The sequence below is a fragment of the Eptesicus fuscus genome, chromosome 13 (genome assembly GCF_027574615.1).
Source record: "Eptesicus fuscus isolate TK198812 chromosome 13, DD_ASM_mEF_20220401, whole genome shotgun sequence".
NCBI lineage: Eukaryota > Metazoa > Chordata > Mammalia > Chiroptera > Vespertilionidae > Eptesicus > Eptesicus fuscus.
This window is the reverse complement of record NC_072485.1, coordinates 27,141,291-27,168,169: the sequence shown is the minus strand read 5'-3', so window position 1 is coordinate 27,168,169 and position 26,879 is coordinate 27,141,291. Positions and strand designations below refer to the sequence as shown.

The 26,879-nt window shown below is 42.3% G+C and overlaps 1 protein-coding gene across 1 annotated transcript; it reads left to right on the top strand.

Annotated features, from left to right (window-relative positions):
• The first annotated feature begins 9,332 nt into the window (after positions 1–9,332).
• Positions 9,333–25,826, top strand: LOC103304654 (protein FAM170A-like). The gene is made up of 6 exons (XM_054725127.1): positions 9,333–9,520; positions 15,134–15,283; positions 20,300–20,449; positions 21,951–22,079; positions 23,740–23,889; positions 25,207–25,826. The coding sequence occupies exons 1-6, from the start codon at positions 9,451–9,453 to the stop codon at positions 25,824–25,826; spliced, it is 1,269 nt and encodes a 422-aa protein (XP_054581102.1). The 5' UTR covers positions 9,333–9,450.
• Positions 25,827–26,879: the final 1,053 nt, after the last annotated feature.

Sequence of the window (26,879 nt, the reverse complement as noted above, 5' to 3'; positions counted from 1 at the left end):
AGAAACATCGATTAGCTGCCTCCTGCACACTCCCTACTGGGTATGTGCCTACAACCAAGACACATGCCCTTGACTGGAGTCAAACCTGGGACTTTTGAGTCCGCAGGCCGATGCTCTAGACACTGAGCCAAACCAGTTAGGGAAGAATTATATTTTTGAATGTATCTTTATTGAATTCAGAGAGGAAGGGAGAGAGAGAGCGAGAAAGCCAAGATAGATGCATTGCAAGGGATGGAAACTGCAACCCAGGGATGCCCCTTTGAGTGGAATCAAACCCCTGATCCTTCATGTCTGAGCCAAAGCTCTAACCAGTGACACAACGGCCAGGATGAGAAAAATCTTATATTGGACCATTTGAATTTTAAAAATGTTCAAATGTGTGCCTTTAGGGTTTTGCTTGTTCTGCAGATGTTGTGGTCATCTCTGTACTTTATTAGACGTGACAACCAAAACTGCTCTTGTTGTTGTGACCTCATAATAAAGTGACATCATGAAAGACCAACTTTTGCCTCATGACTTTATTTGCAATGTGTCCACATGATTTCTTTTTCTTTTGCAGTGACTCTCACTTTGCAGCCAGGAAGAGCTAATAGTCTTGTCTTCCTACCTCGAGGTTTGATAAGCCTCTGTGTGGGATGTGGTCCTCACGGTGCACATGGGTCTCTCTTGGATCTGAGTGTTTTCATGACTAGAGTGCTCAGATTTTACCTCTTGGAGACATTACTTGGAGATAGAAGTGGGAGACACTTGGAATTGGGCTTCTGGAGGATGTAGTGATGATTGGAAAGAGCGGAATATGAATGTCCAGAAGGGACTCTTTCTTCTTGGCTGTGCTAAAACCCACATCCACTGCAATGTCTTCACCACCTCCCCACTTTTACTGCAGTATGTGCCCAAACCTGTTGGCCAACTAGGGGTATTACTGGATTATGAAGGTGGAAGTGTGACCTTTATAAATGTAGCTCAAAGTTTCTTTAAATGTAGAATCTCCTCTTGCTTTTTCTCTTCCCATCTTAAGCCTATCTTTTTGCTTTAGTCACTGCTGACTAGAAATTGATTAGGAATCTTTCTATATGCTGGGCAACTCCAATATCTAAGGAAGGCTTTTTCCTGGTAAATTATCAATTAAGACAAATATGTTATTCTTTTTTGTTTTTAGTTTCCCTTTATGTCATAAAAATCCATTTACTGTATTGTTAAATATGATGAGAATATTTAAAACCATAAGTATCTATTTATGCTTTACTCAGTTTGGGAAAATCATCACCCATGATGCATGACATAGAATATGTTCTCTGGATTTTTCTCTATTTTGAAACTTTCATCAGGAAGTATGATAATAGATGACAGGGGTGTCTGAAAAAGGTAAAATTAAATGCAAGAGGTTGCTTATTTCACATAGCATATTCTTTAGGTCTGTTCATGCTGCTCCAAAGTTTAAGAGATCCCCTTTTACAGCTACATAGTATTCCATTGTGTAAATATCCCACAGCTTTTTTATCCATTTGCCTACTGATGGGCACTTGGGCTGTTTCCTAATCTTAGTTATTGGGCAATGGAAACTAAGGAGAAAATAGACAAATGGAACTATAGCAAAATAAAAAGCTTCTGCACAGCAAAAGAAACCACCATCTAAATGATTAGGAAACCCACTGTATAGGCAAATATATTGTCAATGTGATCTGATATGGAATATCCAAATTATATAAAGTACTCATACAATTCAACAAAAGGAAGAGAAACAATTCCAATAAAAATGGGCAGAAGGCCTGATTAGACATTTCTCCAGTAGAATGACCAAGTTGTGGTACAATCATAGAGTGGAATACTTTGAAATAAAATAATAAAAATAAGTGCTACACACAGGGGAGTACATAAATCTCACCAAAATACTTTTCTTTATTTCTTTAATTTCAAATATATTTTTTTGACTCCAGAGAGGAAGGGAGGGGGAGAGAGAGATAGAAGCATCAATGATGAGAGGGAATCATTGATTGGCTGCCTCCTTTAGGACCCTTGACCAGGGATCGAGCCTGCAACCCGGGCATGTGCTCTTGACTGGAATCGAACTTGGAACCCTTCAATCCACAGGCTGACACTCTATCCACTGAACCAAACAAGCTAGGGCCATATTTGACTTCTTCATAGTCAGGATAGGTGTAAATCAGGGTGCCATTTTCTCGAGAAATTGTTATTTTCTGTAGGGTCTCTCCAAACTCATTGTTATATGGTTCTTTCACTGCTGAAATTCCAAATATAAAAATAAAAGATTAATGTGAAAAGATCAGCCCGCTCAATTCTAACTCAAACTGACCTTTTTTTTTTTTTTCCAACAGCTGCCTTCAACCTTAAATAAGAGGACAAAATATAGAATATTATTTAAGATGTCACTAAAGCTCATGGCTATTTTTGCAGGAGGAACTTCTCAAGAGAATGGGCTCTCTATGGAATATGACTCAAGGAATGCAAAACAACGTGAAGCCAGAAGCTACCAAAGCCAAGTCATTGGAGGTAGGGATGAACATGTTCTGTTTATTTTTACTTTAATATATTTATGCAGCTTGAGAAATCCTGGCATATAGTTTAGATAAATTGAAGTTAAAGTGTAATGGTTAAAGGATAATAATTTCTGCCCAGGAAAAATGTAGTCATTTTAAGAGATATATCAGCAATCACAAATATAGTGGCCAAATATACATATGGTTTAAAACAATGCATACAATTAACTCTCTGCACACATATGGAAACTAGTGGAAAGAATGCTAATATAGTTAACTCTTGAACTGGGGGTGAGGGGAGGCCAATTCTAGGGTCTTACCTGCTTGCAATCAAATATCCATGCATAACTTTTGACTTTCCCATAATTTTCTTATTCCTTCTTATCTATGAGGCATTATTTGCAAACTCCCATGGAAACCAAATTCCAGGGATGTTCAAGTCCTATATTTATATAAAATTGTATAAAACAATGCATATAGTTGACCCTCTGCATTAATGGATTCGCAACATCAGGTCAAATATATCATCTTTGGTCTGCCCCGGCATGATTCTTTGAAGGAAACACACACACATAGATGTTGTTCAAGGGTCAATCTATTGTGTGTGTGCAAGGCTTGAGAGGTATTCCCAGTTTAACTAAATCTTTTCAGAAATGGAATATAAGAAAATACCACACTAAGTTTGACTATGACACAGAGGAAAGAAATAAAGTATTACCAATAATATGGAGTATATTTAAATATTTTTAAATATATAATAAAAGAAAGCAAAGGAGCAATAGAAAAAGGAGGTAATGGAGAAAAATAATTGATGGAGTAAGAACTGTGAAGAAGCATCCCAGGGAACCTTTATTTATTTATTTTTTTAATTTATTGATTTCAGAGAGAAAGGGAGAGAGAAAAATATCAGTGATGAGAGAAAATCATTATTCAGTTGCCTACCTTCATCTGCCCTCTACTGCAGATCAAGCCCTAAACTTGGCATGTACCATGACCTGGTATTGAGTCATGACCTCCTCGTTCATAGGTGGACACTCAACCACTGAGCCGTATCAGTTTGTCTAGCCTTGTACCCATAAGAGAGTTTGATTTAATAGAAAAAGAGACCAGGAACATAGGGTCAGGGTGAACAGAAGGGCAATACTCATGACATTTGAGGTATGAGGCAAAAAGTTTCTCAAATACTTTCCTGATAAGTCTAAGGAAATAATGGGAGTTTGACATTCTGTTCAGTGTGAGAGTATGCAATCCCTTTGATCTGCTATCTGTGCAGGAGTATGTGGCCCTTAAGAAGGTGATGATTAAAGCTGAATATCAGAAGAGGCATCAATTTCTCTATGAAGAGGAGCGTCTCTATCTGGACATGATAGAGAAAGAATCAAAGGAGATCTTCCACCAACTGGAGGAAAGCAAGATCAGAAGGACCCGATAGACAGAAAGCCTGAGAGAAATGTTCAAAGAGCAGATGGGCATGTGCCACAAGCCAGATGTGGAGCTGATCCAGGTGAGAGGGGAGGGTCCATCAATAGAGACAAGAATCCTTTTCTGGACAATGTGGCTATGATACCTGCATACACTGTTACCTTCAACTAAGTGATTATGCTCCTGGATCCCCATCATTGTGTCTGTTCAATCAGTCACTTATTTTCTTTGGGAGCTCTTTGCCTAAGTAGCTGACATAGGATAAAGTGATTTCAGTGTAATCTGAGGCACTACCTCTACAGAGGGATTGTCCAAATTCAGTCAATCTCTGAGAAGGGGAACATTAAGTTTGCTGTGGTGATTTTATATTTACACTAGTGGCCCAGTGCACAAAATCCATGCACATTAAAAAGGAATTAATTAGAGGAAATATTTTAATATTGCTATTTGCCCTTTCTCTATAAGAGAAATATAAGAGATGAAAGAAAATTAGGAAAATGTATATGAAAATCTTCCTCCTGTCAGAGTCTGGGGCCTGCTGCAGGACCCAGAGTCAAGTCATCGTCCACCCACACATGCCTTGAAATCATGCGAGACCCAGGCCTGGCCAGCCCCACCCCCATCAGACCCCGCCGAATGGAGGGTGCAGCCTCAGGTCCCCTGGCCCAGCGCTGGGCCAGGGGCACAGCCTCAGGTCCCCCATCAAGTCCCACTGGGTGGGGGTTGAAGCCTCAGGTCTCCTGCCCAGGCCCAGCACCACTCATCCTCAGGTCCCTGCTGATTACTCATTGAGGCTCGTTATGGGAACTCAGCCTCCGATGTGGGTGCAGCCATCTTGTGTTACAGAGACCCCACCTCTGCTGTGGGTGATGCCATCTTTGTGATGGTGTGATAGTCAATTTACATATTCCCTTTTTATTAGATAGGGCTAGAGGCATGATACATGAAATTCATATTACAGTAGGCCTTCCTTCCCTTATCTGCTGGCACCGGCTTCCCTCTGGCACCTGGGACCCAGGCTTTCCTCCCACCAGCCACGGGAAGGCAGCTGGGACCCAGGCTTCCCTCGCAGCCCTGGCTTGGGAGGACGGAAGGACGTCCGATATAATTAGCATATTATGTTTTTATTATTATAGATTCCCTTAATCCACAATTACTCTATTATTACCACAAAAGCAACTTGCTAAAGACATTGAAGTTTTGACCCTTGCCTAGGCATGATTTCTAGAATTTGGCAATCAATTTTAAAGCTCTCTCTATTTTTTGTTGGATGCCCTGTTTTGCTTTCATTGTTATAAATGATCAGATCTCTCCTTGGGAATAACACTTGGAAATGACTGACATTGGAAACCTAGACCTGGTTGCATCATTTCCCTTCTCTGCCTGACCTCCTTCCATCCTCAGGACGCCTTGAGAAAGCTCTGCATGTTTTAGTTTAAGTGTTATTATTAAGGTGGCCTCTGATTGTTCCTTAAAGGGGGAATAGGAAAAAGTACAATATTAAAACACACCCTAAATATATATCCTACCTTATAATAGAGAAACATGCAAATTGACCGCACCTCCGCTATGCCCATGATTGGGCCTGCGAGAGGCTGGGGGTGGGACTCCGGGTGGCCTATCCGGCCTTTGAGAAGACCAAGATGGCGGTGCACATCCTCTTAGTTCCGGGGGTCCCGGGGCGATCGCCACCCTGGGGGGGCGTGGCCAGGCCGAGCCAGCCGCTCCCCGGGGGTCCCGGGGGTGATTGCCACCCTGGGGGAGTGTGGCCGGGCCGAGCCAGCTGCTCCCCGAGGGTCCCGGGGGCGATTGCCACCCTGGGGGGGGCGTGGCCGGGCCCAGCCAGCTGCTCCCGGGGCAGTGGTCCCCGGGCTATCGCCACCCTGGCCTAAATGGCTGGTGCTGAGAGGGATCAATGGGGCCGGCGGAAGGAGCGGGTGGTAGTTGACCACCAAGGGCATCTGCAGCAGCCGGATGCAAAGCTCGGGTCCGAGTTCTCCAGGTTGGCCTCCGTGGGGTCCACGTTGCACCCATAGTGGCCGAGTGGGGACGCTGGCATTGTAGCCCCAGCACAAGGCCAGCTTCCCAAGCCAGGCTGCAGAGGGAGGGAGGGCCTCTGGGCTTGGAGCACTCCCCTACCCCAGTGGACAGGGCACAGAGAGTGAGCAGCAGAGAGCTATTAGGGGTGGTGGGTGTGGTGGCCTGGCTTCCAAGAGGCTGGCTTCAGCTGCTGTGGCCTGCGCTGAGGTGGCTGGTGGTGGGGACAACTGCGGGGGCGCATCCGAGGCTGGGGCACTGGGAGACGTGGGACTGCAGCCCAGAAAGCGAGGCTCCGGAGGAGCTGGTCACCGACCCCCGGCATTGAAGCCGCCTCCTACAAGATGTATCCTAGCCTAGGTGTGTGGGAAGCAGGTTCAGGAACCTCTTCCTTTGCGGCGCCAGAGCCCAGGCCTGCCAGCGCCCCAGAGGAGACCCCAGCCAGAATCGGGGCCTTGACCAGTTTCTAAACCAGGGCGGCCATTAGCCCAGGCCTGCCAGCACCCCAGAGGAGACCCCCACCAGGATCGGGGGTGTGACTGGCCTCCAAACCGCCAGTGACCCTAACCCAGGCCTGCCAGCGCCCCAGAGGAGATCCCCACCAGGATCGGGGCGTGACTAGTCTCCAAACCAAGGCGGCCATTAGCCCAGGCCTGCCAGCACCCCAGAGGAGACCCCCGCCAGGATCGGGGGCGTAACTGGCCTCCAAACCGCCAGTGACCCTAACCCAGGCCTGCCAGCGCCCCAGAGGAGACCCCTGCCAGGATTGGGGTCATGGCCAGCCTTCAAACTATGGTGGCCCCTAGCCCAAGGAGGCCTCCTGGCCGAGGACGCCTGAGTCTGTTCTTGACCTAGGGCCGGGCTCTCCCCGCAAGGGACTCAGAAGCCGCCAGAGTCTAACTGCCAGTCTCTGGGAGTGCATCCACTGTCCACCAAAAAGTAGGGCCATCAAACTATTCAGTCTCCCTGGATGGAATTGGAGAACATTATGTTAAGTGAAATAAGCCAGTCAATGAAAGAAAAATACCACATGATCTCACTCATTTATGGATAATAAAGAACATTATAAACTTGAACAAAAAGACAGATACAGAGACAGTAAAGCATCAAACAGACTGTCAATTTACAGGGGTAAGGTTAGGGAGAGGTGGGGGAGATAAGAGATCAATCAAAGGACTTGTATGCATGCATATAAGCATAACCAACGGATGCAAAACTCTGGGGGGTGAGGGCATATATGGGAGTGGGGTGTGGGGTGGCAATGGTAAGATATGTACACATATAATACCTTAATAAAAAAAAATTGGAAAAAAAAAAACCATTCAGTCTCAGTGCAGGCACAGGTCCGTGGCTGACGGGGTGGAGGCCAGACCAAAACAAAACAGCAGAAACACCCTGCCCACCTGGGCGGGTACTGCTGTAGTCCACGTGGCCTGGGCAGTGTAGAAAGCGCTACCTTCTCCCAGGTCCTGTGCTGGCACCGCCGCCTCGCTCACCCTCAAGCCCCCCTGAGTCCTGACAGCAAAGTGTGTGGGGCATTCTGCAGGAGTTGTGCCGTTCTGGGTGCTTTTGCCCAAAGACACACTTTGGGATGAATTCAGAGCCACATCTCATTTCCCATGAGACTGGAAGAACCATGTAAAAGGATTTTGACAAAAGCTTTCCACATCTCTGTTTATTCTTTTGAATCCATAAAACGACCTTAAAAAAAGCATTCGGGCCACCTAAGAAAGAATGCACTTTCTGGCCAGAGCACGCAGGATTCTTTTGCCCAACAGGTTAAAGGGAGCAGAGCTGGCACAGTGGGAATGGCCCTGGTGCCCTATGAGGAGACCGGGGGAATGGGGTTGCCGAAATTCCATAAGCCTTTTGCCACCTTCTCCTTTGCACACCACACCATCCAGATCCACCAGGACTGGAGGCAACTGGGAATCACAGCCGTGATTTGGGACATGGTAAGCAAATCTTGAGGGGCCTCTGAAAACATCTGCAACTGATGATAAGACTTGTCTTTATTTAAAAAGAAATAAAAGAACAGCTTTGTTGAGATATAACCCATATACTGTACATGTCACCTAAAGTGTACAATGAACTGGTTTTTTAAAGTAAATTCAGAGTGGTACAACCATCACCATGCTCAATTTTTAAATATCTTCATGACCCATCCCCTCCAAAAAAAACTTCTACCCACTGGAATCATTGAGAAAAGTAGAAGAGCCTGGAAGTAACAAAATACTTTGAAAACAATTTTTAACGACATCTATTGTTTTATAGTTTATTTGTATTGAGATTACTGGAGTCATATTGGTTACAAAATATAAGTTTTAAGGGTACAATTCTATAATACATCATCTCTATTGTGTTCACCACCCCAAGTGCACTCTCTTTCCACAACTATTTATAATAGTGTGTTGGTGATAGCATTGGAAAATATTGCCCTGCGTTACATGAGGTAAGGACCCAGAGGCAGGGCCTACTGGGCATAAGGAAGACAGAAGGCTAAGTCATGGCCAGGTTCTAATGTAACTGCTAAGGTTTGGAAGTAAATACATATTGCTCTTAAGGGAGGAGGCATAGTCTGTGGTGGGTGGGATGTAGAATGGAAAAAGTCTATAGAGTTCAAACCTTGTTTAGAGCCTAGCTGTTTCCAGAAGATGTAGCTGGGGGCCTAGAACAAGCCTGGAAATGAGACCTTCTGGCTTGACAAGAACACAATTCATGACAAGAGCCAGAGGCTCCCTCTTTTCCCAAGCCTCTGGGGCCATGATAAGGAAAAGCGTAGCCAAAGAGAAAATGGCTTGTGGTAAAAATGTAGGAGACTATTCCCCATAGTGGGGGGTACTCGATAAATGATAGAGTTGTGTGTAATTTTCAAATCCACACATATACACCAATATATACCTCATATATATCTCATGTTTATATATTAGTTAAATAGAGCTGCCAATAGCATATATATATATAACAATACCACTTTCTGTGAGACAAGCATGGTTCTAAGCCTAATTTTCTCAGGTATTGCTTAGCCTCACCACTGGAGATAATTAACAATGTGCTTATCCTACACATAAAATAATTGCCTTTTTCCATTCAAGTCACTATCCTCTAGTTTAGATATGAAGTAAACAATTTAAAAAATTCAAGATAATGGTAGTGTTTCCATTGGATAAAGGAATCACTCTGGCCTGTGGATGTGGTGGCCCTGCAGTCCTGTGAATACTAGCTGGGTGCCTAGAGTGCACTGATGTCATGCATTGGTCATAGAACACCGCTGAAACCATGGTGATGACTTGCATCATAACTGCCCTGGTGGTGTCCTAAGCACTGGTCAGAACAGTAATTTGGTGAGAGGAGAGGTCTCTCAAGCGTCTTATTATTGATAGTAATTTGTTTATATTGATTGTATTTGTTAATTTGATTCTTTGTCATCACCAACTGACACACTGAGAGCAGAGTTTGGGGGAGAAAGGTATCTGATTGAAAGAGTTGAACCATGAAGCATAAAAAGAAACAGAAACATCTGGAAAGCAAGTATTTCATCAAAACTGCAAGGATGTCAAGAGGTATGTGTTATGCACATTCTCAGGGCATAGGGTAACCACGTACTGTTTTCTAAAGAAAGAGAGAGAGAATTCCTAGTTTTGATGATGGAGGGAGAGAGTGAGCGAGGGAGGAAGGAAGAGGGAGGATGGGAAGACAGAGGAAGGGGAGCGGGAGGTGGGTGGGAGAGAGAAGAGAGAGAATGAAGAGAAGGGGAGAAAGAAGAGAAAGGAGGGGAAGAGAGAGAGGGTGGTGGGAGGGAGGGAGGGAGAGAGAGACATTGAGAGACAGAGATGTATGTGTGCATGTTGAGGGCTCAGGGAGTCTGAGAGTAAACTCAGATGCCCGGGTCCTTGTCACTGTGATTTAGGACGTGTGCTACCTGTACCTTGTCCCTCTGGGTTACTCTGTTAGAGACATATTGGTGGATTAGTATGATATTTCTTAGAAAATGTATTTCCCTGTATTTGATTTCTGCCTAAAGGCGTTGGTAAAGTAAATGTTGTTATTAGTTATCTAATAGTATATTATCCTGTTAATCAAGAAGAAAGTCTGGCTCTTAGAGGTGAGGAATAAATTGGGGGGGGGGGGTGGACTTTGAACACATAAACTCATTGTGTAGGGATGAGAGTTTAATGTCAGATAGAAATTATTTACGCAGGGGTAAAAAAAAATTTGTTTTAGATTATGAAGATGTAAATGTGGGCCTCTTATGTGAGATTTAAGAAAAAATGGGGTACACACATGCAACACACACACACACACACACACACACACACACACACAAATAAAATGACTATTAACAATGATGGTTAAATTAAGGAGAAAGTTTGGCTCTTTCTGAAAAATGGAAAACTGGAATATTTTGGTTACTATGGAGATTACAAGTAAACAAGTAACCAGTATATGGAAGAACCGTTGGTCAGGGGTGGGAGGGAGACGGATTGGAGCCAGCCCCAAAGTTCCAATGGTAGCTCACATTCCTCAAGAGAACTGGTATTTCCAACTTGTTTGGGATGTCTGCATCCTCCAGGGGACCTTTGGAAAAGGCTGACTTCATTTCACTTTCAAAAAATAATTGAACATATTTAGAGATGTTATTGAGCATAAACTATGAGACAAGCAAATGTACATTCACACCTTTTCACATATACACACACATATAGAATATAAATAAGCCAGGGAAAATATATCTTAATGTAACATAATTGCCCACTAATTATGTACCTGGCTCACTTTTTTGCCTCTCAAAAACACCTTATATCTCTACTTGGAGTAGATTAGGCTTTAGTGACTAAGACACAAATGAATCTATCTCTTGCTTATATGTCAAATCAGCATATAGGTGCAGGCTACTAGGGCAAGTCTCCTCCATGGGATAATTCATGGACCTGAGCTGATGTAAACTTTATTATTAACATGCAGCTTTCAAGTAGACCCAGGATATCAACATCCCAGTCATCTAGGAAAGGGCGGAGCCGAGAGTGGCACATGGGAGGTTTGTATGGTGATGCCTGGAATTGGCACTTGTCATTTGCACTCATTTTCTATTGCCCAAACATAATCACATGGTCAGAACTACCTTCAAGGGAAGCTGGTAAATATAACATAGTTGTATGTCCAGGTAGGAATGAGACAGTAGCCTCTGTTCCATATAACCTTCTTTGTGCAATCCTAGTCACTCATGATACTTTTTAAAAAATATATTTTATTGATTTTTTATAGAAAAGAAGGGAGAGGGATAGAGAGAAATATCGATGAGAAAGAAACATTGATCAGCTGCCTCTTGCACACCTCGTACCGGGGATGTGCCCACAACCCAGGTACATGCCCTTGACTGGAATTGAACCTGGGACCTTTCAGTCGGCAGGCCGACACTCTATCCACTGAGCCAAACTGGTTAGGGCTCCCATGATACTTATTGACACAATAAATATTGCTGTGCATTTAATATTTTCATAGGAATCGTATTACAATATCTGTGAAGGTGGAGGCAGTGTGTGGTCACTGAACTTGGCACATAGTAGACACTTTTATCATTATTATTATTAATTTTTATTGCTTTACATATTTTAACTTTATTTATTGTTTGTACTAATACAGATGTTGTCATTGCCCAAATCCCTTAAGTCTTGCCCACCTGCCCCCGTACCCACTCCCCCTTTCCTGTGGCCATCACAGCACTGTTTTCTGTGTCTATAGACTATGCATATGTGCTCTTTGGCTAATCCCTTTACCTTCTCTCATCCCATCTCCCCCCTCCTCCTCTGTGAGAGGTACCAGTCTATTCTATGTGTCCATGCCTCTGTTTCTCATTTGTTTGTCAGTTTGTTTTGTTCATTAGATACCACATATAAGTGAGATCGTATGGTATTTGTCTTTCTTTAAATGGCTTATATCACTTAGCACCTTAATCTCCAGGTCCATCTATACTGTCATAAAGGTAGGTTTTCCTTCTTTATAATGGCCACATATATTTTATTATGTAAATGTACCACTTATCTTTTTAAATTCATCTGCTGATGTGAGCTTGGGATGTTTCCAGATCTTGGCTGTTGTAAATAACGCTGCAGGGAACAATAGTGCATTAGGGTGCCCTTTTCTCCACATCCTCACCAGCACTGATTGTTTGTTGATTTATTAATGGTTGTCATTATGGCAGGTATGAGGTGATACCTCACTGTGATTTTTTAAAATTGATTTTTAGACAGAGGGAGAGAGAGAGAGGGAGAGAGAGAGAGAGAGAGAGAGAGAGAGAGAGAGAGAGAGAGAAGAAACATCGATAAACTGCCTGCTGCTTGATCCCCAAACCAGCATGAAACCCCCAAAATGGGTATGTGTCCTAACCGGGAATCAAATCTAACCAACTGAGCCACACCAGCCAGGACTCATTGTGGTGACTCTGTGCATTTCTCTGATGATTAATGATGTTGAGCATTTTTTATATGTCTATTGGCCATTTTTTATATATCTATTGGTCCTCTTTTTTTTTTAATAGATTTTTTTAAATTAATTTCAGAGACAGGAAGGGAGACAGAGAGAGAGAGAGAGAGAGAGAGAGAGAGAGAGAAACATCCATGATGATGAGAGAGAATCATGGACCGGCTGCCTCCTGCACGCCCCCAACCGGGGATGGAGCCCACAACTTGGGCATGTGCCCTTGACCGGGAATCGAACCCGGGACCCCTCAGTCCACAGGCCGATGCTCTATCCACTGAGCCACACCAGCCAGGGCTGTATGTCCTCTTTAGAAAAGTGTATATTCAGGAATTTAGCTTTTTTTTAATTGGGTGATTCTTCTCCTGGTGTTGAGTTTTATAATTTCTTTATATATTTTAGAAACTAAACCTTTTATGATGTATCATGGACAGATATATTCTCCATTAGAGTGGGTTCTCTTCATTTTGCTGATGGTTTCTTTTGCTATGCAGAACCTTTGTGTTTGGTTAATGGGCAGATAAATAAACAAATAAAAAACATGGACCACTCCTCTATTATTTTTAATTTTTCAGCAAAGCTGAATTTACAAGAAGATGCTTTGCAGCATAGAAATAAGGCAGGGGCTCTAACTGAGGGCCAGAAAGCATGGGCGCCGCCTTCTTCCTCTGATGATTTATCCTGCATCCCATCTAAGGACAAGCTAAATGCTGCTGTAAGGGGAGACTACTGAATAGGATGCAAAGGGAGGGTGGGATCTAGACAGAACTCTGAGTTGAGCTAAGTGGTTCTACCCCTTAGTGGACACAAGGCTGCACAGTACAAACCTCAAATGCTTCTGCATCTTCTTTAATGTAATCATCAGGGGAAGGAATATATTCCAAGGGAAAAACACTGAAAAGGAATGGAACAAGTCCAAGGAAATCACTGGAGAACAGTATTCTGTTTGAGGGTAGAATGGGAGAAGGGCTAAGTGAAGACAGTTTTAATCAGAGAAACAAAGAAGAATATGTCCTTATGAGCCAGACAAGGGCATGGCATGTCACCGGGAACATGTGAAAGCACCAACAACTTAAAACACACCAAAAATGGTAGGATCTCCCCAAACTGAACTTTGAATGGAGTAGGGATATCCAGTTGAAGACCCCATCACATCCATATATTTTCATAGCCCATGCTTTCACATTCAGACCCCTTTGCACTCACTGTCCCATCATTCATTTCATTGAAATCATCCACATGCATCTGAATTCCCCACGCTCTATACCATACAAAGAGTTATAATTTATCTGACTCCTAACACACTAGATTGGTATCCCTGTTTTTAAATTTTAAGTAAACAGAAGTGCACAATATATATTTTGTGTCTGGTTCCTTTCCCTCTTTGTTATATTTGTGATATTCATCCATGTAGCATTTGACTTTAGTTTTTTCATTCTTGGTATCTGTATAGCATTGCATGAATATAATTTCTTCATTAATTATACTTTTCTGAGCATTTTGGTTGCCTTGTGTCTGAATTACATGAAAAGGTGATGTTCTGGGCATTTGATTGCAAGCATTTTTCAGTATGGACACATTTCTACTTGTTGGATGCTGAAGAGCGGGACCACTGGGCCTAAGGTGCCATATTCTATCTTAACCCCTTCAGAACTCAATCCTTCATACTTCCAACTTCTAAGGCAATCACATGTTACTGGTCTCCTAATTTACACACTCTTTTTTATACTCTTTGCCATCTTTTTTAAAGCAAAGCTACTCTTTCTCTTATACACCTTCATTTTCACATCTTCACATTCTTTAATTATGCCCTCACATTTTGCAATTCCACTAGTTTCAAAGAGAACATTCTCAGTAATAAAATTCCATATGTAAACCACATGATATGAAAAACACACAAATCCTTCATTATAGGAAATGCAATATACACACATAACTATGTGCTGAACTAAAGCACAAAGAGCACATATACCCTCCTCAGTCACAAAAAGCCCAACCCATATTCAGATTTGCAAACGCCAAATCAATCACACATTAAACCTTAACCCAGTGTTAACCAACACATTATAAACTTAAACACCACACACATTACCGTCACCATAGCATTTTGCTACAAATATGAATAATACACATAGCATACACATTCATGAGACATGGTGATAATAATGAGAATTGGCCTTGTTGAAACTGGGACAGTGACGTAATAATATAAAATAATTTCTTCAAAAATAAAAATTGATCTTTTTGTATCTCTGTTTGTATAGGAAAGCACTATAGGTAGCAATATATTGTAAATATATGGGTACATGCAGAATGCTTCATGAAACTCACACCACATACTTCCAAATTGTACACTTTTTCCTGAGGAAATTGGGTTGCTACCCAACGTTTAGTTCCTGCACACTGTCTTTCAGACATGATATTAAGTTGTTGATAATCCATATAGATCTCCAGAAGTATCACATACAAAATACCCAATCCCATTGACATCCACCAAACATACCATATAATAACTATTTACTAATAGTTTGGAGTAAATGGAATTTTAAGTGTGATAGTCACTTTTATTTCTGTGAGAGCAAGTGTCTTTTGAAGTGAGCATGCCTGACATGTAATATCCACTCAACATGTAGTTGTTGAATTGACACAGACCTCAGAAAATGCCTCATGTCAATGTTCTTCTTTATTCCATTGCCCAGGACCATGCAACACCCAAGAGGACACGCCTCAGCGTCTGTCACCTGTGGAGGCTGCAGCCTGTAGTCAGGCAGCAGGAGAAAGGCCTGACTTCTCTAAAGGTTTCATCGGTGTCTTCTCCCCATTGAAGCGTCCCCGTCTTGATAAGGATGGTAAGGAATACACAAAGATGGGATCTGAGCTTGGTCATGAGATGTAGCTCAATTCTTCAGGCTATTCTCTACTTAGTTCACTTTCCTCTTAAAAACAGGAAAGGGCTTCAGGGAAGAAGGACCAGTACTAATTCCTCTGCAGAGGGACAAATAGGGAGTGTGCCTTCCGGAACTGGGCAAAGTCTTTCAGCACAAATCCCCAACAAACAGCACTGGGACAGCTGTGGGTGAGGTAGAAGACCATGCCAAGAGGTATAAGAAAGTTTAATTAGAACCTAAGAATCAAATGAGTACAAACAAAGATTCTCACAAACTCACACTTCTGTCCTCTTTCATATCCAGTTAGGCTTCATGCTCCTCCTTTTCCCTAGTTCTCTCATATACACAGGCCTTCACTACTCATCTATCTTTCCCCCTCTCTAGCAGCATTACCTAGATACACTCTTGTCTTCATTTCTTCAAACAATCATTTTCAGACTCACCCATTTACACATTAATTCTATAAATAATCCACACAGGTAACCTAACATGCCCTGAAAGAAATGAAGTTTCATCTGTTGTGTCTCTAACCATATGGTTCTTCAGTGACCAGGCCTTCAGTCCTTCATAGAGCTGAACATTCCAAAAGTGCACACACATGTCCTCTAACATGCTCCCTCTCAAAATCTCAAGTAAGAACATGTACCACTCCTGCACATGTTCACATGTGCTGTCACACTACGTAGCAAAGATGCATACCCTCAGTCACCATTCCCTTTTACAGACATGGAAAACACTCACAGATAAGTCCCAGAATATGCATACCACTCGGCAAAAACTTGCACACAAACTACATTCTCATTCGCACATTGTTATACCATGTAATCACATCAAACAAAGTAACCCACACACAGGATTCTGAAATAAAATATATACATGAACTTTCACTCCACATGCTCACGTAGGTCATGGCCATCTTAACTCCTACCACCTTCACACACAGCTTCTAGTTTTCTTATGTTTGAAAATTTCTTTCTGAGCATTCCAACAATCACAACAAAATATTGCCTGTCCTGGAACCTGTAACATGCCTGCATCCCAGTCAGCTAGGAAGCAGTAGAGCCCGGGGAAGCACAAAGGAGGATTGTATGGTGATGCCTGGAAGTGGAACCTGTCATTTCCCTTCATTTCCTATTGTAGAAATGTAACCTCATGGTCAGTACTACCTGCAAGGGAAGCTAATAAATACAACATAGTAGTATGTCCAGGTTGAAAGGAGACAGCAGTCTCTGTCCATTTTCAAAGAACTCTTTGTGCAAACCCAGTCTCCCATGACATATATTGACACAATAAATATTTCTATGCATTCAATATTTTCATAGGAATCATATTACACTATCAATGAAGATGAAGGCCATGTGTGCTCACTGAACATGGCACATAGTAGACTCTCCTTGTTTGTTAAATAGACAGATAAATACACAAATAACAAGCATCGACTATATATTATTTTTATTTAATTTCTCAGCAAAAATGAACATACATAAGATGCTTCACAGCACAGAACAAGGCAGTGGCCCTAACTCAAGGACAGAAAGCATGCAAGGCCTCTTCTTCAGGCAGTTTATCCTGCATCTCTTCTAAAGATAAGCTAAATGGTGCTGCTAAGGAGGGACTATCAAATAGGATGCAAAGGGAGGTTGGGATCTAGACAGAATCCAGGGTTGAGCTGAATAGTTCTGCCTATTAGTCAACACAAGGATGCCAAGGGCAAAAACAGGAATGCTTCTGCATCCTCTTCAATAGGATCAACAGTGTAAGCAATACATTCCAAGGGAAAAACAAGTAATAGGACTGGAGCAAGCCCAAGGAGATCAGTGGAAAACAGCATTCTATTTGAGGAAATAGTGGGAAAGGGACTATCAGAGAAACTTAGAAGAATATTTTTATCTGAGCTGGAAAAGGGCATGTTGTGTTACCATAAATATGTGAAGCACTAATGACTTAACATAGGTCCAAAGTGGTAGGATTCTCCAGAACTGAACTTGAGGTAGAGTGTAGAGATAACCAAGCAAAGATCCCATCATATCTATATATTTTCATAGACAATCTTTCCCATTCCCATTCATTCCATATCAAACTCCTATGAACTCACTTTCCCCATCATCTATCCTATCTAATAAAAAAGAAACATGCAAATTGACCGTACCTCCACTCTACCCACAAGCCACGCCCACCAGCAAATCAGGAGAAGTATGCAAATTAATCCACCAAGATGGTGGTGGCCATGGAGCTGGAGCCAGCAGTAGGCTTGGGTTGCCCTGGCAATGGAGGAAGCCAAGCTTCCCGCCCACCCTGGCCAGCCCTGGCCTCTACTCAAGGCTACAAAGTTTTAATTATAAAAGATAAATTAATCCCAGATACTTGCTTCCAGCCAGCCCTGGCCTCTGCTCAAGGAGGCGCTTAAAAAAATAATAAAGGAGGGGCTGGGAGCTTGGGTCACCGGGGGGTGATCAGGCTAGGAGGGGACGGCAGTTGTGGGTGATCAGGCTGGTGTGTGGCAGGGCCGTTGGGGGTAAACAGACCAGCAGGGGGGCCAGTTGGGAGTGAGCAGGCCATCAGTGGGGGTCAGTTGGAGGTTATCAGGACAGCAGCGGGGGGGGCAGTTTGGAGTGAGCAGGCTAGCAGGGGAGCAGTTAGGGGTGAGCAGGCCAGTGGGAAGGGAAGGTGGTGGTGAGGAGGTCAGCAGGAGTGGCAGTAGGGGGTGAGCAGGCTGGTACAAGGGGCAGTTGGGGGTGGTTAAGCTGGCAGGGGGGCATTTGGAGGTGAGCAGGCCAGCAGGCAGAGTGGTTAGGGGCAATCAGGCAGGCAGGTGAGCGGCTGGAGCCAGCAGTCCCGAATTGTGAGAGGGATGTCCAACTGCTGGTTTAGGCCCCATCCCTGTAAACCAGCAGTAGGACATCCTTTGAGGGGTCCCAGATTAGAGAGGGTGCAGGCTGGGCTGAGGATCACCCCCCACCCTCCCGGGCATGAATTTCATGCACCGGGCCACTTATAATATTCCACAAGGATCGAAATTTCGTACCATGTAGAGAGTTATAATTTCTCTGACTCCTAAGACCCTAGATTAATATCCCTGTTTTTGAATTTTATGGAAATAGAGAGGCACAATAATACTTTGTGTCTAGTTACTTTCACTCATTATTATATTTGTGTAATTTATCCACATTATACCTGATATATATCATTCATGAATATTATTTCTTCATTGATTATACTTTTCTGATCATTCAGGTTGCTTTGACTTGGAACTACTTGAAAATGTGATGTTCTGGGCAATCTATTACATTTACTGTATTTTTCAATATGGACACAATTCTATGTGGTGAATGCTACAATTAGACTATTAGGCCATAGGGACCATATCCTATTTTAACCTTCTCAAAAGTCAATCTTTCACATTTTACTTCCTAATGTAATTTCTTGTTATAGCATACTTAATCCTACATAATAAAGGTTAATTAAGCTAATATGCAAATTGTAATCACACCCTCACTCCCTTGCGCCAGTGCCAGGGGACCTGAGGCTGGGCGGGGAGACCTGAGACCGCACCCCTCCGCCTGGCAGGGCTTGACGCGGGACCTGAGGCTGCACCCCCTACACAGTGCCGGGCTGGGTGAACTGAGGCTGCACCCCCCTCACAGTGCCGGGCTGGGTTAACTGAGGCTGAGCCCCCCACCCGGTGCCTGGTTTGGGGACCTAAAGCTGCAACCCTCACCCTGCGGGTCTTGACGGGGGTGCAGCCGGCCGGGTTTGGGTCTCACGCAATTTTGAGGTGTGAGCGGGTACAAGGGGACTTGACTCTGAGTCCCGAGGCATGCCCCAGACTCTGACAGGAGGGAGATTTTCATATACATTTTACTCATTTTCTTTCATCTCTGACACTTATATTATAGAGAAAGGGCAAATAGCAATATTAAAATATTTCTCTAATTAATTCCTTTTTAATGTGCACACATTTCATGCACTGGGCCACTAGTATTCCAGAATATTCTCTGCCATTATTTTCAAAGCACAGGTATTCTTTCTCTTATACACCTTCATTTGTACATCTCCACATTCTATAATTATTCTCTCACATTTTGGAAATACACTAACTGCTCTAGTCTCAAAGAGAACATTCTTAGTAATAACATTCCTTTTCTAAACAACATAATATATAAAGCACATAATTATTATTGATAATTCAATCCATACACGTAAATATATGCTGAACTCACAGACACAAAAAGCACACATGCCCTCCTTAGTCACACAAAGCTCATCCCACATTTACATTTGCAACACCAAATTAATAACACATTATACCTCAACCCGGTTTTAACCAACACATTATAAACTTAGACATCAAGTACATTACAATTCACCATGGAATTTTTCTAAAAATGTGAATAATACTATAACACACACAATCATGGGACATGATGATAAAAAGTGAATTAAGGAGCAGTGAGCTTGGCTAAAATTGAAACGGACAGTGACATAATAGTGAATAATTTCTTCAAAAATAAAACTTTATCCTTTTGCAGCTCTGTCTGTATATCTATATCAGTATAGAGAGCAATGTAAATATATGGGTATTCATTAAGAACTTAATAAAAGTCACATCATAAATCTCCTGAATGCACAATTTTTCATGAAGAAATTGAGTTGATATCCACCTTTTAATCCTTGCATACTGTCTTCAGGCATGATACAAAGTTGTTGATAATCTATATAGATAGACCTCCAGAAATATCACATGCAAGATACCCAATCCCACTGACATCCACCAAACATACCATTTAATAAGAGTTTACTTATCGTTTGGAGTAAATATAATTTTAAATAGGAAAGTCACCTTAATTCCTGTGAGAACAAGTAACAAGTGAAATGATCATGCCTGATGGGTAAAGTCCACTCAACATGTAGTTTTTAAATTGACAAAAACCTCAGAAAAAGCCTCATCTAAGTGTACTTTTTTATTCCATTTCCCAGGACCATGCAACACCAAAGATGATGCACCTCTCCCCAAGTCACCTGAGGAGAGCCCATCCTGTAGTCAGGCAACAGGAGAAAAGTCTGCCTTCTCAGAACATCTTGTCAGTGTGTCCACACCATCCAAGCGTCCCCGTCCTGATGAGGATGGTAAGGAATACACAGGTGGGATCTGAGTTTGATCGAGAGATGTAGCTCAGTTTCTCAGTCTAGTCTCTGTTAGATCACTTTCCTCTCAAAAACAGGTAAGGGGCTTTAGGGCAGAAGGACCAGTACTAAGGCTTCTGCAGAGGGACAAGTAGGGAGTGTGCCTTCCAGAAGAGGGCTAAGTCCTTCAGCACAAATCCCCATGCAGCACTGGGACAGCTATTGCTGAGGTAGAGCACAGTGCGGACATGTGCATGGGAGTTTACTCAGAACCTTCCCCTCAGATGAGCACAAACACAGATATTCACACCCGGACACATCTGTCCTCCTTCAGAGCAGGTAAGGCCCCATTTCTGCTGCTTTCCCATTGTTCTCTCATATACACAGGCTTTCACTCTTCATCTGTCTTTCCCATTCTCTAGCAGCATTACGGAGTATACGCTTACCTTCATTTCATCACCTAATCATTATCAGATTCACCCATGCACAGGCTAATTCCATAAATAATCCACATCCCCTCACACAGATAACCTTTTTAGATCAAAGTCTAATAAAGTTATATGCCCTGAAGAAAATTTCCTTTCATCCGTTGCCTTTCTAATCTATATGGCACTTCAGATACCAGGCCTTCAGAACTTCACTGGACTGAACATTCGGAGATCATATACACACCTCCCCTAATATTCTCAGTCTCACAGTCTTAGAGTAAGAACATGTACCAGTCCTGCACCATTCACATGTGCTGTCGTACCACATTGCAAACATGCACATACTCATTCCCCATCCCCCTTACCAACATGGAAAACACTCAACAGAAATATTCTAATATATACATACAATTTCAAAAACACTTGCATACAGAACTACGTCCGCATTCCCACATTGTTATACCAGGTAAACACCTCAAAGTATCCCACACACTGAATTCTGAAATATAATCTGTGCATGGACTTTCACTCCACATTCTCGTGTGAACATCTTAACCGCTATAGCCTTCACACGCCTCGTCTACCTTTCTTATGTTGGAAATTTTCAAACACATCGAAAAGTTTCCTGTACTGGAGCCTTTGAGAAGCCTGCACTCCAGTCAGTTAGGAAACAGAAGAGCACACAGGGGCACTTACAAGGTTTGTATGGCAAAGCCTGAAATGGCACATGTCATTCCATTCATTCTCCATTGTAGAAATGTCATCTCATGGTCAGATCTACCTGCAAGGGAAGCTCACAAAGATAAGATAGTTGTATGTCCAGGTTGAAAGAAGACAGCAATCTGTTTCAATTGCAAAGAAGCCACTTTGAACAAACCCAGTTACCCAGGACCTATATTGGCACAATAACTACTTCTGTGCACTAAATATTTTCATAGGAACCACATTACACTATCCACCCAGGCTGTGTGTGCTCAGTGAATGTGGTACCTAGTAGACTCCTTGATTAATGGACAGATGAATACACAAATAACCATCATGGACTGCATATCTGTGATTTTTATTTAATTTCTCAGCAAAGCTGAATTCACGAGAAGGTGCTTTGCAGCGCAGATACAAGGCAGAGGCCCTAACTCAACGCCAGAAAGCATGGAAGGCCGCTTCCTCAGAAAGCATCTCTTCTAAAGACAAGGGAAATGATGCTGGTAAGGAGGGACTATTGAGTAGGATGCAAAGGTAGGTGGGATCTAGACAGAACCTGGAGCTGAGCTGAGCGTTTCTGCCCATTAATCAACAATAGGCTGCCCAGTACAAACAGATACTCCAATGATTCTGCATCTTCTCAGCGGGATCAGCATAGAAGCAATACTTTCCAAGAAAAAACATTGAAAACAGCTGGAGTGAGCCCAAGGAGATCAGTGGAGAACAGTGTTCTGTTTGAGGAAATAAAGAAAGAGGGCCTAAGGGGATGAGAGTTTTATCAGAGAAACATGGAAGAATATGTTCCTGTGAGCTGGCCAAGGGCATGTCATATTACCAGGAACCTGAGAAGCACTAACTTATCAAAGGCCCAATGTGGTAGGATCCTCAAGAACTGAACTTGAGGTAGAGTGCAGAGATACCCAGGAAAGACACCATCAAATCCATGTATTTTCATAGCCAGTGTTTCCCATTCACATTCATCCCTTATAAGACCCCTTTTTGTCACTGTCCCCATCATTCATTTCCCTACAATCTTCCACATGCATCTAAATTCTCCATGCTGGATTTTTGTCCATACCATGCAAACAGGTCTAATTTCTCTGACTCCTAAGACCCTAGATTAGTATCCTGGTTTTTACATTTTATGGAAATAGAAGGGCACAATATATACTTTGCGTCAGGCTCCTATCACTAATCACTATGTTTGTGGAAGTTATCCATGTTGTGTGTGACGTTAATTTTGTTCCTTTTTGGTACATGTATATCATTGCACGAATATTATATTTTCAGTGACTATAATTATCTGATCATTAGGGTTGCTTTCAGTCTGAACTGCTTGAAAAAGTGATGTTGTGGGTATTCTATTGCATGATAGTTTTCACTATGGACACATTTCTATTTGGTGAATGCTTAAGAGTTAGACTGCTAGGCCTTCCTTCCCATATTCTATCTTAATCCCTTCAGAACTCAATCTTTCATACTTTTAATTTCTAATGCAATCATGTGTTACCACACACCTAATGTTACACAATCTTCTCTGATCTCTATGCCATTTCTTCAAAGCACAGGTATTATTTCTTTTATATGCCTTCATTTTCACATCCCCTTTCATTATTCCCTCACATTTTGCAAATGCACTCACTGCTCTCATTCTCAAAGAGTATATTCTCAGTAACAACATTCCTTATCTAAACAACATAATATATAAAGCACACAAATACATCATTATTGATAATGCAATCTACATACATAAATGTGTTCTGAACTAACACACAGACAGAAAGCACACACAACCTTAACCTTTTCAGTCACACAACGTTCATCCCATGTTCACATTCGCAAACACCAAATCAACCTTACAAAAAACCTTAACCCGGTTTTAACCAACACGTTGTGCACTTAAACAGCAAGCACATTACATTCAAATAACACTTTGATACCTAATCTCACTGATATTCACAAAACACACCATTTAGCAAGTTTACTTATAGTTTGGAGTTAATGGAATTTGAAACGGAAAACCCGTACTAATTTCTATGAGAAGAGGTGTCATGTGTCGTGATGATGCCTCACATGTCATGTCCACTCAACATGTAATTTTTGAATTGACACAGACCTCAGCAAATGCCTCATCTCAATGTTCTATTTTATTCCATTGCCAAGGTCACTGCATCAGCCAAGACAACGTGCCTCAGTCTAAGTCACCCGTGGAGGCCGCAGCCAGTAGTCAGGCAGCAGGAGAAAAGTCTGCCTTCTCAGAACATCTTGTCGGTGTGTCCACCCCATCCAAGCGTCCCCGTCCTGATGAGGATGGTAAGGAGTACACAGGTTGGATCTGAGTTTGGTCAAGGGATGTAGCTCAGTTCCTCAGTCTAGTCTCTGTTAGTTCACTTTCCCCTCAAAAACAGGTAAGGGGCTTTAGGGCAGAAGGACCAGTACTAAGGCTTTTGCAGAGGGACAAGTAGGGAGTGTGCCTTCCAGAACTGGGCTAAGTCCTTCAGCACAAATCCCCATGCAGCACTGGGACAGCTATTGCTGAGGTAGAGCACAGTGCATATATGTGCATGGGAGTTTACTCAGAACCTTCCCCTCAGATGAGCACAAACTCAGATCTTCACACCCTGACATATATGTCCTCCTTCAGAGCAGGTAAGGCCCCAATTCTGCTGCTTTTCCCTTGTTCTCTCATATACTCAGGCCTTCCCTCCTCATCTGTCTTTCCCATTGTCTAGCAGCTTTACCAGGTGCACTCTTACCTCTATTCCTTCACACAATCACTTTCATACTCACCCATTTACACACTAATTCCATAAATAATCTACATCCACTATATTTGTGGAATTTATCCATGTTGTGTATGGCATTAATTTTGTTCCTTTTTGGTTCATGTATATCATTGCATGAATATTATATTTTCATTGACTATAATTATCTGATCATTAGGGTTGCTTTCAGTCTGAACTGCTTGAAAAAGTGATGTTGTGCGTATTCTATTGCATGTAGTTTTCACTATGGACACATTTCTATTTGGTGAATGCTTAAGAGTTAGACTGCTAGGCCTTCATTCCCATATTTTTTCTTAATCCCTTCAGAACTGAATCTCTTTAGGTCAAACTCACATAGATAATCTGTTTAGGTCAAACTCACGTACCCTAAAGGATAGGAACTTTCATCTCTGTGCCCCTAACTAACCATATCACTTCATCCACCAGGCCTGAGACCTTCATAGAGGTGAACACTCTGAGAGCACATACACACCTCCCCTAACACTCTCAATCTCACTGTCTCACAGTAAAAACATGTACCACTCCTGCACTGTTCACACGTGCTTTCACACCACATAACAAGCATGCACTCACCCATTTGCCATCCTCTTTTAGCAACGTGGAACACTTCCCAGATATGTCCAGGAATAAACATACAACTCTCCATGAACATGCTAATCATCCTCATTCTTACAGTTATACCATGTAAGTACCTCAAATATAGCACACCACACATAGAATTCTGAAGTATCACATATATATCTATTTTCACTTCACATGGTCACATATTGCATTTGTACCTTCACTCCTACAGTCCTTACATATGTTTTCTAATTTTGTTTATGTTTCAAATTTTCTTTCCTAGAAATCAAGGAAATGCCTGTATCTCAGCACTCGGAACAAACGGAGGACTCTTCTGACTATTTACATACCTACATTCCTTCCCGCGCAGTTAAAAATAACGAGCCCTTTCTGTCCCCAGCACATGGGACAGATGTAAGGCTCATGAAAATTTACTATATGCGTGTACAATTGAAAAGGGGCGTGGCCGTCTTATTCCATACAAAGGAAGGGTTGGTGCCTCCCTCAAAAAAGATCAAAATGGAAGAAATGACCTATCTTGGAAAGGTCCATAAAGATGTCCCTTTCTCTCACATGTCTGAGAAGAAACACCTAATTTCCTGTGAGCCAATGTTAGACAGCAGAGCCCAGGAGAAAAGGGGGGAAGCTGACAGTCCAGCACAGCCACCAGCTCTGGACGGGTATCCCAGTGCTAAGACGCCTGAGTGGCTGGTGGCCCTGGACAGTGGGTTCAGGTGCATGGCCTGCTGCCGGGTCTTCTCCAGCTTAGAAGTCCTCCAGGAGCATGTGGAGTGCGGGGTCAGGGAGGGCTTCAGCTGCCATGTTTTCCATAGGGCCATGGCTCATCTAAAGTACAAAGAGCGTATGAGGAAGAAGAAGGAGAAAAAAAAAAGCAACGTTTAGATTCCAGAAGGAAAAACATTTTGGCATGAAGACAAACTTGTACAACTAAGTAGACTGTTTTTCAGCTCCTGAAAGAGAGGAAGTGAAGGTTAGACTCGACTGAGGAGGCTTCATTCCCTTCGAGCAGACATAGTATCCAACCTTTTTACTCATATCTACCACCACCATCTCCACACCCCTACCACCTGTCCCAGCAGACAGCCCCTTGTAGTACCATCCACCACTTTCCTGAGGGACAAGAAGGCAGACCACATCATCCCAGATACTGCCTTTCCTCTATCCAAGTTTATTATATACCATCCTTGATGCATGTTTGATGCAAAAGACTATAAACACTATAAAATTTTGATAGTATAGATTATAATTCCCCTCTCCTGTACCCACCCCCACTTTTCCATGAAATTGGTCTTTGTTAAAAATTATTACATATTTTTCTATATCCCTTTCTTTAAATGAAGATATACCTTTTTCCAATATCTCCCTCTGATGTATTCACCCTCACAATTATTTGGCTGGAAGACAGACATTATGGAGGTATAAAAAGGTACTGCATGGATGAAAGCAAAAGCAACTATAATCCACCTCTAACCGTCTATGAACTTGTGGAAACACAGGTGCATATACACTTCTTATACATACATATCCATAGGGAAGGATGGAGCACACAATGAACAATTACAAGATACTCTAATATTTACATTAATATATGTGTATATATACAGGTTTCTAAAATGTCATAGTGCATACTTAAGGTTAATAACTTTAGAAGGGTGAGAGCTACCAACTTGAAAAACACTTTCCATTTTTATTTACATGCATGTCATTTATACTTTCTTGACTTTGTACATTTTTAACTGTCAATGTTAATTTTTCTCTCTGCCATCTTCAGAGGGTAAGAAAAAAATGAAAATTCAAAAAGTATTATTTCTAATTCTCAAAACTATAAGGGAGAATGAAAATTAAAACAGATCTACTTTTAAATGATCTTTAAAATTTGTAGCTTTTACCCTTTTGAAATTATTAAAGCTTAAACCTGTACTATGATATTTTGGA